The sequence below is a fragment of the Heteronotia binoei genome, chromosome 21 (genome assembly GCF_032191835.1).
Source record: "Heteronotia binoei isolate CCM8104 ecotype False Entrance Well chromosome 21, APGP_CSIRO_Hbin_v1, whole genome shotgun sequence".
In the NCBI taxonomy this organism is placed as follows: Eukaryota; Metazoa; Chordata; class Lepidosauria; order Squamata; family Gekkonidae; genus Heteronotia; species Heteronotia binoei.
The window spans coordinates 58,180,368-58,197,780 of record NC_083243.1 but is presented as its reverse complement, the minus strand read 5'-3'; the positions used below and the strand labels follow the sequence as shown (position 1 = coordinate 58,197,780).

At 42.9% G+C, this 17,413-nt stretch overlaps 1 protein-coding gene across 2 annotated transcripts in view; it reads left to right on the top strand.

The window, feature by feature from the left end:
- The window catches only part of PRORP (protein only RNase P catalytic subunit), a 77,600-nt gene extending 63,040 nt beyond the window's left edge, over positions 1-14,560 (top strand). For both annotated transcript variants that reach the window (XM_060261308.1, XM_060261309.1), the window contains exons 6-8: positions 9,575-9,723; positions 12,205-12,400; positions 14,410-14,560. In XM_060261308.1, coding sequence (XP_060117291.1) covers positions 9,575-9,723; positions 12,205-12,400; positions 14,410-14,538 — 474 coding nt within the window. In that variant the 3' untranslated portion in view covers positions 14,539-14,560. The remainder of the gene's footprint in view (positions 1-9,574; positions 9,724-12,204; positions 12,401-14,409) is intronic.
- The last annotated feature ends 2,853 nt before the right edge of the window (positions 14,561-17,413 follow it).

Sequence of the window (17,413 nt, the reverse complement as noted above, 5' to 3'; positions counted from 1 at the left end):
ATCAGAGACTCAGAGCGACTTACAATCTCCTATATCTTCTCCCCCCACAACAGACACCCTGTGAGATGGGTGGGGCTGAGAGGGCTCTCACAGCAGCTGCCCTTTCAAGGACAACCTCTGCCAGAGCTAATGGCTAACCCAAGGCCATTCCAGCAGGTGCAAGTGGAAGAGTGGGGAATCAAACCCGGTTCTCCCAGATAAGAGTCCACACACTTAACCACTGCACCAAACTGGCTCTGAGTGTGTAACTTTTTCCATGCAAAGCATGTGTTCAGCCATAGTCACTCCCTAGTTATTTGAAAAAAAAACCCCTAAGTATTTTGAATCACTCTCATGGCAGCAAAGGTAACTGCTCTGGAAGGTGACTTCCTTGTATGACACAGTTTCAGGCAGGTGAGTGGCCTTTTAGCTGAGTCATAATCCATAGTGCTTTCTTACAAAAGTATTCAGGGAATTCCCATCTGAGAAATGTTCCCATGTTTTGAGGGGGAAGGTTGTTGTAGTAAAAGCCTGACGTTTTAAAAATGTATGATGCACAAGTACATTATGTGATTTAACTCTTAATGTCTGTGATTAAGAATTAACATTTTTGGATGCTGTACTTTGCTTTATACAGTGATCTGGATCCATTTTAATTCTGTTTTCATTGCTGAATCCCATTGATTGCAAAAGTATCAGAAATGCACTTCTGCTAATAATGATGACATAATCTTGTGCTTTTCCTATGTCGATACATAATAAATTCCATGACGTCCAGTCAACTGAATTCTAATGATGCAAACGGTCTCCTCCAGTTAAGCACCAACTGTTGTCTTTCGTTTATGCCACTTTTTTGAATCACTTATCTTAGTCATCTTGACTTTGAGGGTATCTGCCCCTGGAATTCCAATTTTCCCTTTTCTCTTCTGCATTCTGTTGTAATCTTCAAGGCAAACTGAAAACATCTGGAGTCCTGTGAAATTTGGTCTGTAAATGGACGGAAGCTTTTGGACATATTTGGGTGAATGAATATGTCCTTAGGAACTATGTAGTCACATTTATTGTAGGTATATTATTATTATTTACTTCATTTATATACCCTGCCTTTCTCCTCAAAGTGGACCTCCAGCTTACCATGTTTTTGTCCAGCAGTCTAAGCAGTATACCACCCTGGCTGGTTTTGACTTTAAAAGAAGTAGGTTTAAGAAACCTACTTGTGCAACTAAGTACAAGTAGTTTAAGAAACCAGCTTTGCCACTTAATCCAGTCTTCATCATAGACCTGTTGTTTTAACCACCTGACAGTGAGCTTAGTTCAGGTGGGTAGCCATGTTGGTCTGCAGTAGAACAGCTAGATTTGAGTCCAGTAGCACTTTAAAGACTTCCAGTTTCCAGGCTATAAACTATTGAGAGTCAAAGCTCTGATGAAGGGAACCTGGACTCTTGAAAGCTTATGAACTATTTGGTGCATACAGAGAATGGTATGCGTGCACATTTTAAAGCAAGGAACTTTTGCCTGCATTTTTACAATTTGCCCTGTATTCAGTTTTCTTTATGAGTAAAAAGTGGTGGTTTGTCACATACACCTTTCCTGAGAAACAGTTATGCGTGGGAGCAATACCAGACAGGAAACCTCTCTGCCATGAAGACAGTGTAGCTAAGTATAGACCACCACAGTCCTGTTCAAGCCTAATTTAGATAAAACAGTTCATTAGATGAGTAACAAGTGGGTAGGTAGAGGTTTTTTCAGTTGCTTAAAACCAAAGCACTGTGTTTCCTTTTGGGGGTTTCAGTAACCATCATTTTTGTATAAGCATACAGGATAGTTTTCAACCACTCTGTGGTGACTGTTGTTCTTTTAACTGGTGTTCACCATCTTTTAATTATTTCTGTAGAAGGGTTAGCCCTGCCTACGCTAGGTTGTCTAAACAGTACTCTTGTTCCCTGTGTGGCAAGATCTTCCCCTTTACAATCTTGGAAGAAGGAAGGTTTTTATTTCCTTTAGGACCCCTTGTGGAAGATTCCCTTCATTATCTCAGAAAGTTCCCAACCCAGATGATCACCATCTTCTACTATATAGTCTGTCCTTTATGGGATAGTAGACACTATCAACCTCCTTAGTAATGGTCCCAGTCTACCCTGCATGGACCTCACTTATAGGTATTTCAGAATGTTTTACATGTCCTGAGGGTTCCTTCATATTTATATTTCAGAGTCAAAGCGTCCCCCCCCCCCCCCCCGCAGCTATGCCATTCCCGGTCATACCCTGAGGTATGCTCAGATAGAAAATTTATAAATGGAGAGAAGCAATTATGAAGGCAGAATGCCAGTAGTGGGTTGGGGGATATCCATTGTAATCCACTGAAAGCAATATGTATTACATGTATGACTGTCTGCCAGCTGGATAGAAGTCATTGATGTGCACTCAGTGCAAGGAGCTCCTGGTTCTCAAGGAACAAATTTGTACCCTCAAAGCCAAGGTGGCTAACCTGAAGAAAAAGAGACACACATATGGACATCTATAATTCCCCAGTTTTGTGTAGTGGTTAAGTGCGCAAACTATAATCTGGGAGAACTGGGTTTGATTCCTCACCCCTCCACATGCAACTGCTGGGTGACCTTTGGCAAGCCACAGTTCTGGCAGAGCTGTTCTTTCTCAAGAGCTCTCTCAGCCCCACTTACCTCACAGGGTGTCTGTTGTGGGGAAAGGAAGGGAAGGAGATTGTAAGCCACTCTAAGTGAAATTCAATCTCTTCTTCATTAGGCCTGCAACCTTAGATGTTAGATGTATCCCACTCCAAGAATGGCAGCCCAGTTGCTGTCAGGGAACATGAGGATCAAGGCAAAACAGGGCACCATCCTGAAGAAAGGGGAATGTTCCCTCAGAAGAAACCACTTCTACAGTTAGTTGGTGAACAGGTATCCTTACACACCAAGGAACCATCCCTGGGTGGGGAGGGGAGGGCTCTTGATAGTTGGTGATTTGTTCTTTAGGCATATAGACCCATGTATTGACCACATGGTGACTTGCCTGCCTGGTGTAAAGGAAGCAGACATTACACATGGTTTAGATTAATTAATTAATTATTTTCTTCTCTATATATCCTGCCCTTCTTGCAAGTGGGCTGGTAGACAGTGCTGGGGTGGAGCCAGTGGTTGTGGTACATTCTGGCACAAACAATGTGGGGAAATGTAGTCATGCGGTCCTGGAGGAAAAATTTAGGAGACTCAAGGCCAGAACCTCCAAGGTAGCCTTCTCAAAAGTGCTGCCTGTTCCATGTGCATGGTCAGCTACAAGTCTCAAAGTGTGATGGTGTAGAGAGGAAGGGTTTCAGTTTGTTAAGCACTGGGATGCTTTTTTGAACAAGCAGGACTTGTACAAAAGCGATGGCCTCCACTTTTTCAAAGAAGGAACCAGACTGGTGGCACTTAAAATCAAAAAGGTGGCAGAGCAGAAGAAATGTCTCTGGTTTGGGATGGTTCATCTGTAAGAGATGAAGGGATAGCTGTTACTGTCCTAGACTAGAGGGAAGTGGATTAGGGTTGCAAATGAGAGGCTGACAGATGATATAGACTGCCTTATAAGGTCTCTAGAGGCCACAGGAGGAAGATTGCAGGCCTAATGTGTCTGGGGAATTATAGATGTTCATATGCAAATCCTAGAAGTGTTCGAGATAAAATGGGGTAGTATGAGGTTTGCTCGGTATCAATTAGGCTTCTCCGGTGAATGCAGAAAAAGCTTTATTGAAAATGATCAGAGACACGTAGCAAAGCATGGCTTTGCCAGAACTGATATAGTCTGTGTGGTATATTATTATTATTAGTTTATTTATATTCCGTCCATTCCCCCATTGGGGGCTCAGAGCGAAGTACAGCAAATAGAAATAAAATCACAATAAAATAATAATAAAACCAATTACAGCATTCATCAAAATGCAGCAAGATGATTCAGCAAGATGGCATGACAGCAAAGTGGTATAGCACAAAGTAGTACCACAATACAGCATCACAGTGCAGCAGAGCAGTAGGGGGGAGGCCAATCAATCGATAAATAGATGCCCGCTGCTCATCCAAAGACCTGTCAGAACAGCTCTGTTTTGCAGACCCTACGAAAGGCCAGCAAGCCAGGTAGGGCCCAGATCTCCATAGGGAGCTGATTCCACCAGGTCGAGGCCAGGACCGAGAAAGTAGATATAGATATTTATAGACACAAATAATGGCTTCAGGTGTGGTGCCTTAACTTCATGCCTTACAGACATTTCAAAAAGTTCTCACAGCTTGCATTATTTATGTTCATGTCAAGGTTACTCTTCTCTGGTGAGAGCATCTGCTGTGCACCAGGCCAGTCTGTTGCCAAGGGGACAAGATTGCCACATTCCATTCAATTATCCACTTTACTTCAAAGCCAACTCTTCCATTCTCAAACTCAAAAGCAAAATACGTTGAGATTAAATTAATAGCAACATATAAGGTGATTACCTGATTTAAAACATGCATAAAATAAAGGGCTGTGACAATATGTAACGTAATATAAATGGAAAAGCAAAAGGAAGAAAATATGAGACATGATTAATAAGCAACAACAATGCAACAATAATACATCAAACAGTCATTTGCAATAAGAAAACCAGAAGATACCAAATACGTGATAGGAGCTCATCCTGACAGGTAGCTGGAATGCTTAGATTCAGAGGAGAAAATAGAAACTGTGAGCATTTCAGGGTCAGAGGTGGAGTGGCACTGTATGTCAAAGAGAGTATACAGTCCAGTAAAACTGAGAGAATATTAGAGAAATAGATTCACTTACAGAAATGCTATATGTGGAAATAGAGGGCCCAAATGGAAATCTGGGAGTTTGTTATTGCCCATCCGATCAAAGGCAGGGGTGTCAAACATGTGGCCTGGGGGAGAGCTCCTATTAGCCCTCTGAGCGACTGGCTGTCATCTGCTTCCTTCTCATTCTCTCTTCCTTCCTTCCACATAACAGCTTGCTTTGCAAGGCTTGTTCAATTGCACAGAAGCTACAGAGCAAAACTTCTATTTTCTCCATTGGCTGAAGCTCCTCCCTTGGGAGGGAGGGAGGCAAAGCTTGCTTTGCCAGGCTCATTCAATCACACAACAGAGCTACTGAGCCAAGCCTCTCTTACTTCTATTGGATGAGGTTCCTCCGCCTCCTGGTCCCCTGGGGAAGGAAGGAAAGAGCCAGAGCTTCCTTTGTCCAGTTCCCTGAATCCCATGGGGGAGAAATACCAAAAAAGCACCCTTAAGATCAAGTGCTAATGTTTTCAGGATGTTTCAGGTTTTTTAAAAATATATATATTTCATTGTGTTTGTTTGTGTCCTTTATCTTACCTACCTAATCTTAAATAGGTATACACGTGGCCCAAGCCCAACATGACCCAGCCCAACAAGGTCTCATTTATGTCAGATTCAGCCCTCATAACATAGGAGTTTGACACCCCTGGGTTAGAGAATGATTTTAAAATAGCAAAAAAAAAAAAAAAATTAAGGAAAGCCGCTAGATGTAATAACTATCATAATAGGTGGTTTTGACTACCCACACGTTGATTGGGGCAATATGTGTTCAGGTCAGGAGAAACACATTGGGTTTTATTTATTTATTTTATTTTAGTATATTTCTATTCCACCCATTCCCCGTCGGGCTCAGAGCGGAGTACGGCATATGATAAAACAATAATAATAAACACAATAAAAACATTTTAAAAACAGACAGCTTAACAGCACTCAGAGAAGTTTACCATATCATCACATATTGCCCAGCCTGGCCTTCTCACATCATGATATCTCATAGAGATGGTAGATGATAATCCATTTTGTAACATAGGTGACAGTGCCGATAGGGGAGGCCAACCAGATCAAGAATAGATGCCCGCAGCCTCAACTAAAAGCCTGGCGGAACAGCTCTGTTTTACAGGCCCTACGGAAGGCTAATAATACTCTTAATGACCGTGCCATGGAGCAGATGGTCACAGAACCTACCAGGGGGAGGCAATCCTGGACTTGGGCCTAAGTAGTGCTCACAACCTGGTATGTAAACATGGTATTATCAGTTGGGAACATTGACCATAATTCTATTAAGTTTAGCATTTATATAAGTAGGGAGTTGTCCAAAAAGACCAACATAACCACATTTAACTTTAGAAGAGTTAACTTCTCTCAAAAAAGGAGCTTGTGAAGAAGAAACTGAAAGGAAAGGTAAGGAGAGTCAAGTTCCTTCATTAAGCTTGGAGACTATTTAAAACAGGGGTGGCTAAACTGTAGCTCTTGAAGCCCCCATCACCATTCAGCCAGATTAGAGAAGGCATTTAAAGTGCCTGCCTGCCTGTAGCTCTCAAACCTCTGATGTTTATTCTGTGTGCTCTTAGGTTAAGCAAGTTTGGCCACCCCTGATTTAAAACTACAATACTGGAAGCTCAAATAAAATGTATACTACAGGTTAGGAAAGGTACAAATAAGTATTTTAAAAGGCCTATATGATTAACAAACAATGTAATGGAAGCAATTAAAGGTAAGAAAAATTCCTATTAGTTGTGGAAGGCTAGTTTGAATGAGGTAATTAAAGGGGTGCACAGGTAAATAAAAGGCAAGTAAATAAAATCAGGCTGGCAAAAAAAGGACTATGAGGAACATATTACAAAAAATATAAAGATGAACAATAAAAATGTCTTCAAATACATTAGGAGCAGAAAGCCAACCAAGGAAGAAGCAGGGTCCTTGGATGAGCAAAGGGTGAAAAGAATTATTAAAGGATGATAGGGAAAAGGCAGAGAAGCTGAATGTAATTTTTGCATTTGTCTTCACTGTGGAAAATGGGAAGTGCTTGCCCACTCCAGAACCCCCAATTTTAGGAGGGGTATCAAAAGACTAGGGTTGCCAGGTCCCCTTTCTGGTCTGGCAGGCAGGATTCAGGGGGGCATTCCAGGGGTGATTGGGCATGTCATGTGGTATCCTCCGCATGATGACATCACCTGGAAGTGATGCCGTTGTGCTGGGAACACTCTGGTTTTTAGGCAAACTCTTTGGTTAAACAGGGCGTAAATCATCTCCTATTTAGGGGAGGGGTTCCCCACAGCCAGCTGATTTGTGGTGGGGAGAAAGTATTCTTTAATCTGTTCATCAGTCAGGGATCCCCCACTGGGACTGAGGGCTGGCGGCCCTACAAAAGACTTTGAGTGAGAATGAGACTATAAGAGAGGAGGTCCTATGACTGATGGACAGATTAAAAACTGACAAATCACCAGGCCCAGATAACATACATCCAAGATTTCTGAAAGAACTCAAATGTGAGTTTGTACATCTGACAAAAAATATGCAATTTATCACTAAAATCTGCCTCCATTCCCAAAGAAGTTTGCTAATGTAACCTCCATCTTTAAAAAAAAAAAGTTCCAGAGAAAATCCAGGAAATTACAGGTAAGTCAGTCTAACATTGATACACCAGTGGAATCTATTATTAAAGACAGAATTAAAAAGCACCGGACATAGTACTAAGCACTACAGTCCCCCATTGCTTACCACCTTTCACTATGAAAACTGCCTTTTTATACTAACTCACTTTCCACTAATTAACCAGTTTTTAATCCACAAGAGGACTTGTCCTCTTATCTCATGATTGCTAAGTTTACTTAGGAGCCTTTGATAAGGAACTTTATCAAAAGCTTTCTGGAAGTCTTAGGTGAACAACATCTACTGGGTAACCCTTGTTTGCTTGTTTGTTCACCTCCTCAAAGAACTCTAAAAGGTAAGTGAGTCAAGATCTTCCCTTACAGAATCCATTCTGATTTTTTCTCGATAGCTTTTGTTCATCAATGTGCTAGTAATTTGTTCATTAATGATTTGGAGTTGGGAGTAACCAGTGAAGTGGCTAAGTTTGCAGATGACACTAAGTTGTTCAGGGCAGTGAGAACCAGGGAGGCGCTCCAGAGGATCTGTTGAAGCTGGGTGAGTGGCAAATGAGGTTCAACGTGGGCAAGTGCAAAGTAATGTGCATTGGAGCAAAAAGATCCTAACTATGTTGATGGTATCCAAACCGGTGGTAAATGACCAGGAGAGAGATCTTGAAGTCATGGTAGATAACTCACTGCAGAGGTTGATTCAGTGTGCAACTGTGATAAAAAAGGCAAATACTATGCTAGGGATTATTAGGAGGGGGACTGAAAACAAATCAGCCAGTATCATATTGTCTCTATATAAATCTATGGTGCGGCCTCATTTGAAATACTATGTATAGTTCTGGTCATCTTATCTTGAAAAAAATAGTATTGGAAAAGGTGCAGAAAATGGCAACTAAAATGATTAAGGGGATGGAACACCTGTATGAAGTAAAATTACAGAGGTTAGGGCTATTAGCTTGACAAAATGATGATTGAGGGGTGACATGATAGAAGTTTACAAAATTATGCATGAGATTGGGAAGGTAGAGAAATAAGTATACTGCCACAGGAAGTGGTGGTGGCTACAAGTATAGACAGCTTCAAGAGGGAATTGGATAAACATAAAAGCAGAGGTCCATCAATGACTATTAGCCACACGGTGTAGATGGAACACTAAATCTGGGGCGTTGATGCTCTGTATTCTTGGTACTTGGGGGCAATAGTGAGAGGGCTTCTGGAATTCTGGCCCTGCTAGTGAACCTCCTGATGGCACCTGTGTTTTGGCCTGTGTGCTGGACTCGATGGGCTGTTGACCTGATCCACCATGGCTTAAGCTTAGTGTTCTTAAGCTTCTCTGGCTTCTAGCTCTTTAAATCTTTGTTAAAATGCTCCCACCACCCATATATTTTACTCAGTAATCTTGAGGATAGTTTCTTATGATGTAACCAAATTTTTATTTGACAGACACACATAATGAGGAAAGTTAAGGATTAAACCCAACAGGAATCAGAAACAGCTTACAACATCATTGTGCCCTCCTTCATTTTATCCTTACAGAAACCCTGTGAGATAGGTTAGGTGAAAGAGTGACTGGCCCCAGATACCCCCTAAGCTTCCATGGCAGAGTGGGCATTTGAAACTGGTTCTCTGAGATTCCAGTGTGACATTCTAGCCATTACATCACAGTTCTCTCTAATGTCACAAATGATTCTAAGTTGCACTCAGTTTATGCAAGGACAGCCTCACCCTGCCTAAGGGTGGCCCTAATGGTATGCCCATTCTTTCTATGATTCAGTTCTTATTTTCTTCTCTTCCTTATCCTACTTCACCAATGACCAACCCTAGGTCAGCTCTGCAGCTTCAATACAGTCTTCCGTTAACCATCAATCCCTTTAGCAAGTGATGAATCAAAATGGAAATGTAAAGGGTCAGAGGAGCCAACAGCATGTTGGGGAGGAGAAACTGCTTCATTGGCAAATCAGAGGAGTAATATACATACCTACACAGATACTAAAAATGTTCAGCTGTAACTAAAGAGCTGTTAGTTAAATCAGCTTCAGCAGTGGACTGCAGTAACACTATGATTTCTTTGGTATTAAGCTAGAAAAAGAGAACAGATAACAGAAAAAAGTCCATGCATTAAAAACTTGCTTCTGGTTGCAGTATCATAAGTTGTTTGTTTCTTCTCCCCTCTTCTTACAGCTGCTAGATGTTGTCCTCCACTTGGCAAATCATAATTTGCGACTGCTTGTGCTGGGGCGTAAACACATGCTGCAAGGATCTCGCCTTTGGGACCAAAAAAAAATGGCTGTTATGCAGAAAAAAGCAGATTTCTTCTTTACTGAAAATGTGTATGTACTGATAAAAATGAACTGAAGTCATTTTTTTCCAGACCAGAAATTAAATGTGGTTGATTCCATGCAGAACAAATGGTTAGCCCTAGCATCAAACAGACCTCTTAACAGAAGCTATTCATAAACAACAATTACATCATGAAACAGTATGAACTGTCATTGTCGTCATTGTACATTCCACTAACAATGGTGTATGGATGTAAAGAAGAAAATGAGAGAAAGAAACTGAATAATGAAGTAGCTTGATCTTTCAGTTGAATGCTTGCAATATTCTCAGCTTCATTTCTGCACCATGTTACTCCTTTAAGAGTTTGCTGTGTTCCATTTTTGCTATTATTTAATGTATTTATAGATTGCAAATCCCTGCTACTGCAGGGCTGTGGGAGAAGTACAGCATGTATAAAACCACAACAAAGTAAAAATTGATTAAAACCACAACAAAGTAGAAATCAATTAAAATCAGAACTTTGTTTAATCTCTGGAACAGGAATGGGTACAAACCGGGGGAAATGGTGGTTTGTTTCATGAATTGTTTGATTTCGGACGTGGTTCATGTTTCACTGGTTTATTTGGTTCGAGGGGAGTAAAACTCACTGGGATCCTTCAGCAGGGTCTCCTCTACCTACTCCTCTAACGACCTACTCTCCAAGTTTGGGGAAGATTGGATTTGGAATAGCCCCCCAAAGCAGGTGCCACCAGGAAAGCGCAGCTTCAGCTCTCACAACTCTTTGTGCTGCAGAATGGGAGCTCCATTATTGGCTCCTGGAGCTGCCATTCAAGCTGCTATGGGTGTTTCTAGGGCTCCCAAAAGTCCATCCCCAGCACTGCCTAAGAATTGATTGAATCAGCGCCAGGCTGTCTGGGAAAACAAACTGCTAAAATGAACCAAAAAACCCACCAAGGTCCAGACCAGCTGGGAATAAACCATGAATTGGCCCAATTCATGCACAAATCTGATTCGCGGTTTGGTCCATGCCCATGTCTCCTCTGGAATAAGAGAAGCAGCTTTAAGAAGCTCAGCTTTGTACTGAAAAGCACAATATCAGCTCATTTGTCTTAATGGCTAGTCAGGTATATTTCCTGTGTTCAAATGTGGTTGGATATACAGAGCAGATGCTCACCAGCAGGGCCAGTGCTGGGGGTTTTGGCACCCTAAGGAGCAAAGGAGGGCTGTCTCTAAGTGCACATGCCGCTCCGCCACCCCTGCTCTGCCTTCCTGGATTTGTGTACCGCCTCGGAAAGGCTGAGCAGGGGCAGTGGGGTGGGGCATGAGCTCGGAGCTGGCCCTCCCTTGCTGTGGTGCACCCACTGCCTCGCCACCCCTGCTCAGCCCCTTCCCTGCTGCCTTCCTGGGCAGCAGTGAGGGTGAGCACAGCGGTAGCACATGCACCACAGCAAAGGAGGGCCAGCTCCAAATGCACACCACCACCCCACCACTTCTCAGCCTTCCAAGGTCCAGGAAGGTGGGGTGGCGCATGCACTTGGAGGTGCTCAGAGCTGGCCCTCCCTTGCCATGGTGCATCCGCCCTGCCCCTCCCCACCGCCACCCTCCTGCAAGCCGCCATGCTGGACGGTGAGGCAGAGGAGGACAGCAGAGAGACAGGTGGCAGCAAGGGTGAGAACCACAGCAGTGGAAAAGTGGCAGCGAGGCGCCTGCTGCCTGCCCCTGTGGGCAGGTGGTACCCTAGGCAGCTGCCCAATTGGCCTTCTGGATCACACCGGCCTTGCTAATCATTTAAACAAATACAATGAAAGGCTGCCATATAGCAGAGCTACAAGGAAACTGATGGATTCGTTTTACATTTACCCTTGGGAGTGGAAAGTGTTGCAGAAGATGCTATACAACAGATCAAGAATATTTTGTATACTTACTTTCACTACAGGAGTCCAGATGAATTTAGCACTTGCTTTTTAAACACTGTAATCCTGCATGGGGTTACTGCAGTCTAAACCCATTCATATCTGTGGGTTGGACCCAGACTAACAGTCAATCCTAAAAATACTTTCCTGGAAGTAAGCCTAACTGAGTAGACCCAAGCAGAATGCTTTGGGATGGCACTAATATTCTGTCAGCAAAATCAAACTTCTGCAGCCTCCAGGAAACACTGCTTCTGAGGAATAGAGGACCCTGAGGAGATAGTTGAGCAGAGTTGCAGTGGGGAGGGGAGAATCAATGCAAATTGCCAACCAAGTCTGGATCCAGCACCATGAGTTTAGACTGGAGGACTGTATTATGTTGCTAAGCTGCAACTTCTGCGTGGTGCTGATGTCTCTTTCAGATGCGTATCACAGATGTATCAACTGATAGTACTTGAAGGAGAAACTTTCTTTTAAATTCTGTTTCTTAAAATATAGATGTTTGGGCAAATAGGAAAAAGTAAATAGCTGTGCAGTTAATGACAACAAACAATTTCATATTATAGCTCTATTCATTAAGCTCTGTAGTGTATGATGGTTCTTTATCTTTCCCTGTTTAAGGTCTGAAGATGATCCCTTCCTGCTGTATGCCACTCTTCACTCAGGCAGTCACTGTAGGTTTGTTACCAGAGATTTGTTACGCGATCACAAAGCTTGCCTTCCTGACAGCCTCACTCGACGCCTGTTCTTTAAATGGCAACGTGGACATCAGATGGTGCTTTCTAATTATGTTCCTGGAAAGAAGATGAAGTTTGAGGTATCAGTTCACAGTATTAATCAATTTAACAGTAATGTAGTGTTTGCAAACAAACTGGTTTGATATGCTCTTGACAGTGTATCCCAATAGTATATTTGATAGGTGCCTTGAAATGGGGGACAATTTGGGGGGAGGGGGTAATAATTTTTTTATGCTTTTTGGCAGCAGTCCCGCTCTTACCTGCAAGCAAGCCCTATTCCTCTGTGTTCTCCAAGGCATCTGGGCATCAGTGGCCCATCCAAGGTCTTCACCTGGCACATGTCAAACACCTGGCTTTCACAACCACTGCCACGACTTGGCCTTTGTTGGAATTGCTCACTGAGAGAACCAGACAGGGCTGTGGCCAGGATTTTAAAAATCAGGGGGCTTTTTAAAAAGTCAGGCACTCTTTCCCATCCACAGTGGGGCTTGCTGCTTCTCAGAAGCTTTCTGGGGCAGGGGTAGGGGCAAAAGCTGGAGACCAATTTTTTACAGTTGGCCAAGTCGAGGCAGCCAACTGTAAAAAATTGAAGTCAAGAAGGGACTGCACCTTGCATGCAAGCAGTGGGGTTTCCTTCCATCTCCCTCTCCACCCCCCCAAAGCACTTTGCAGCCAGCAGCTCCATCCATCCTCCCGGCCCCATGACTTTCTCCGCTTCCTGCTACTCCACCTCCCTCCTCTCCACATGCTGCTTTTGCTGCTGCAGTGCACTGTGCCCTGCTCAGGTCTCCCAGCTCTGGCTGCTGCTGCTGCTTCGGCAGCTCAGCCATGCTGAGAGAGAGAAGGCTGCCCTCCTTCCAGGCGACTTCCTTGCCTGGAAGTTGGAGGACAGTGCTTCCACAGGCCCCCCTGTGGCTATGGGCCTGAAACCAGAGCTCGCAGCTTCTCTTCCCTGTTCTGGAGCCTCACCTGTGTGTCTCCTGCTATACAGCATCTGGTTACCATGGGGACAGCTTACTGCCTTATACACCAACTGGGGGAGTAGCCGCATCTCAACTGACCACTACTCTCCTTCCTGCAGTCCTTTTAAAATAGCATGCCCAGAACAAAGGAGATTTAGTGTGGTACAGAGAACCACCAGCAAAATTAAAAGATATAAAGCATTTAAAGAAAATGTACACTTGCATACTCTCAGCACAGATTGAGCAAGGGATCCAAAAGAAAAGTGTAAAATGCAATTCTTCTATCTCTCCCTCAGTAAATGCCCTATTAAAGGCGGGCTCTTTAGCTTAATTTACAATTGTTCTTAAAGGTTCCCCAATACCTTGAAGCCTATTCACTTGGCAGTGGCTGTCTCTAGCAGACCTCAGTAAGAGTTCTGTCTGCCTTTATGGAATGAGCACAAAAAAGTTCCTTCCTCTCAGTCCCAGGAGTTTTATCATCTCTTTCTCCTTCTCCTGGCCAGGTCAAAGAAGCTTTTCCTGAAGTCTCCAGGAAAAAACCTCTAGAGTTTTCACTCTGTTCCCTATGAGATTGCACCTGTCTAGTGAGAGAGAGAGAGAGAGTGCGCTCTCATATCCATGTGTGTGTGTGCGCGTGATTTGACCATCTCATTGTGTCTAGCCAGGCTACCATATGTATTTGTAAAGCTTGTGGTAGGTAAGGGTGGTGAGCAATTGACTTACCTTCTTCTGCTTGTATTGTGTAAGAGAAAAGAAACCTTAAAAAAAAAACCAATTTATTGTTTTGGCTTCTAGGCTGCCCTTCCCTGCATGTAGGGCTCAGGACGGCATATAACAAGATTTAAAACTCAAGGTGAAGTTTTGCTCAGTTTAAACCTCCAAAGAAAAATGCATCTCTCCACGCCTTTAAAGTGTTAAAGGATTTTTTTAACCTTGAAAGGGTTAAGTGATGTAATCAGTTTGGTATTCCCTTAGTAATGAATTCATTTATCATATCATATAATATTTTATTGTTGAGCAGGTCTGGAGAAGTGACAGATTTTCCTTTTTTGATATTTGAAAAGAGGGAAAATGTATTCTAGAAATATGCATCAACTGTGTTAACCTCTCACTTTTATACTCCCCAGCCTGTACTGAATTACGACACCATTGTGCAAACTACAGGTAGCACATGGCATATTCCATATGATGACTCTCTTTTGAAAAGATCTTCTTATGAAGTACCAACCACATGGCTTTGTCTGCAACAGAAATAAAGGATTCACTTTTCTAAACTGACAATGTGTGCATTGAGCTCTATTATCTTAAGAAAGCCGGACAATGGACATCCATTATAGAATTCACTTTCCATCTCTTACACTTTTTATTCCACCTTTCCTCCAAGGAGCTCAGAGCAGCATACATGGCTCTCGCTTTCTAATTTTGTCCTTACGACAAGCCTATGAGGTAGTTTAAGCTGATGGTGATGGGCTCAAGATCACCCAGCAAACTTCAGGACAGAGGGGATATTTGAATGCAGATCAAGGTCCTGGCCCAACCCTTTAAATGTTATATCCTGGCTCTTTCTGGCACAAAAGACCTTTGTGTTGGATCACATGATCTGTCAGCAGAAGGGACTGACAGTGATTGCTCTTCCCTGCATTTCCCCTTTCTCGAACAGCCATTTCCAAAGCTGGGAAAGTTTATTTCTGGGGTAGCAGCACCCATGTGGACTAATATTCACATTGATCAGAAGGCTGCAGTGGGGTGGGAGCAAAATCTCTCCCTCCTGCTTTTTGCATAAGTGGGAAGTCCACTTGTGGAAGAGGAAGGTAATGGCTATTTTTATAACAGGGAACCCATTTTTCCTATATGCCCACCACTCATTTGTGACAATCATAAAATTAAGTTTTATATTATTAGACCGGAGCTGGCTTTTATTCTTTCTTTATATTTTTATATTTATGTGTGTGTGCGCTCACACACACCTGGAGTCAAGGCAACTTCTGGGGACTGACCCCTACTCAGGGCCTGGAGTATATTCAGAGAGGAGGTTGAATAAACAAAAAGTATTGGTATGTGGAAACAAATGGTTCATCAGGTGGAAAGTTATCAGAAGCTTGTATACACTGGTGGTGATTTCCTCCCCCCATATGATATGTATGTTACATTTAAAAGATGGATCTGTTTCCCTTTAAATAAAAGCAATATTTTAAAAAAAAAAATCACACTGCTCTCTGAACATTTTAAATGTTTTTTAAAAATTGGCAATTTATTTTTAAAGTAACCTAATAAACAGTCAGATGAATATGCATGGCACTTGGAAAAAGTACGTAATTTTAAAACCCTACCATAACATAAAGGGGAAAAGATGAGAGTGTGCTGGATTCATAATGACCAAGTATGTGTGTGTGGCGAGGGAGGTATCATTTGAGAAGTGAAGACTGAGTTCACTATGCAACGTTAAAAGGTACACTGATCCTTGTTTGTACATACATTTGTAAACACCCTAACATAACTCTGTGAGAACAAATATGCAGAGAAAGAGGCAAACTTATTCAAATAAAGGCTCCTGGCTCTCTTCAGTAGCTTTCATTTTCTTCCATAAAGTTTGAGTCCAGTGGCACCTTTAAGACCGACAAACTGCATGAAAGCTTATATCCAGAATTAAACTTTGTTGGTCTTAAAGATGCCATTGAACTCAAACTTTGTTCTAGTGCTTCAGACCAACATGGCTACCCACCTTAATTTTCTTTCATAGGACAATGCAGTACATAAGCTGCAAGCTGGAGCACAGTGTGTGTGCGTGGGAGGGTGTGTGTGCTAAACCTGATCTTCACCCCAGACTCACTGGAGGCATTGGGCAGGTGTCCCTAACTGCATCCAGCAGAACACAGCCTCTGTAGTATACCCCTCCCTCCTTCCATACACCCTTGACTCATCATAATGGTAGACATAGTGCTGAGTAACAGGGAGTACATGATGTCTCATTAATACCGCTAGTCTTCCCTGTTTCTTCAGAGTTTCTCACAGGTATTCAGCATACATAATGCCCCCAGTGTGGTGCTGGAGAAGAATCTTGAGAGTCCCTTGGACTGCAAGAAGATCAAATCAGTCAGTCCTAAGGGAAATCAACCCTGACTGTTCCCTGGAAGGTCAGATGCTGAAGCTGAAGCTCAGATACTTTGGCCACCAAATGAGAAGGGAGCTCTCACTGGACAAGATCCTGATGCTGGGAAGACAGAAGGCAAAAGAAGAAGGGGACGGCAAAAGATGAGATGGTTGGACAGCATTACTGATGTAACTAACACAAATTTGAGCAGGCTTCAGAGGATGGTGGAAGACAGGAGGGCCTGGCGTGACTTTGACCATGGGGTCACAAAGAGTCGGACTCGACTGTGCAACTGAACAACAACAAATTCAGCATACATCTCTGTACAGCAACAAATAACTAGAACACTGAATACATCCAGCCTTGCAACATATTCCTGATCATTTGCATTACATAAGGGAAGCAGCTTATTGCGACAACCCTCGTAGATGGTAGTGTGCCAGGAAAAACAGCATGAATCTTGAAAAGAGCCTTTGTAGTTGTAGCTGTTTTAATGGCTAGAGCATGGGACATTGCTGCAGCCATACAAGTGTAATATATACATGCTACAGTATATATTTATTTAATTTGTATCCTGCCCTCCCTGCAAGCAGGCTCAGAGATGAAGAGAGTGAGCTGTGAAAATAAAGCCAAGAAATCTGGTGTGAATGTAGCAAATGATTGGGGGCCAGAGATTCACAGTCCAGTTATACGTGTGAGAAGTACATCTTCCAGTGAATTAAGCAGTGAACTCACGACCTGAGTTCAATCCCAGCGGAAGCTGAGTTCAGGTAGCCGGCTCGAGGTTGACTTAGCCTTCCATCCTTCCAAGGTCGGTAAAATGAGTACCCAGCTTGCTGGGGGGAGGGGAGTGTAGATGACTGGGGAAGGCAATGGCAAACCACCCCGCAAAAAGTCTGCCATGAAAACGTGAAAGCAACGTCACCCTGGAGTTGGAAACGACTGGTGCTTGCACAGGGGACTACCTTTACCTTTTTAATTCCAATTTTGTGCACAAAATTGTAGCCTTAAGGCTGTTTCACTCATCAGTTTTCAAAATA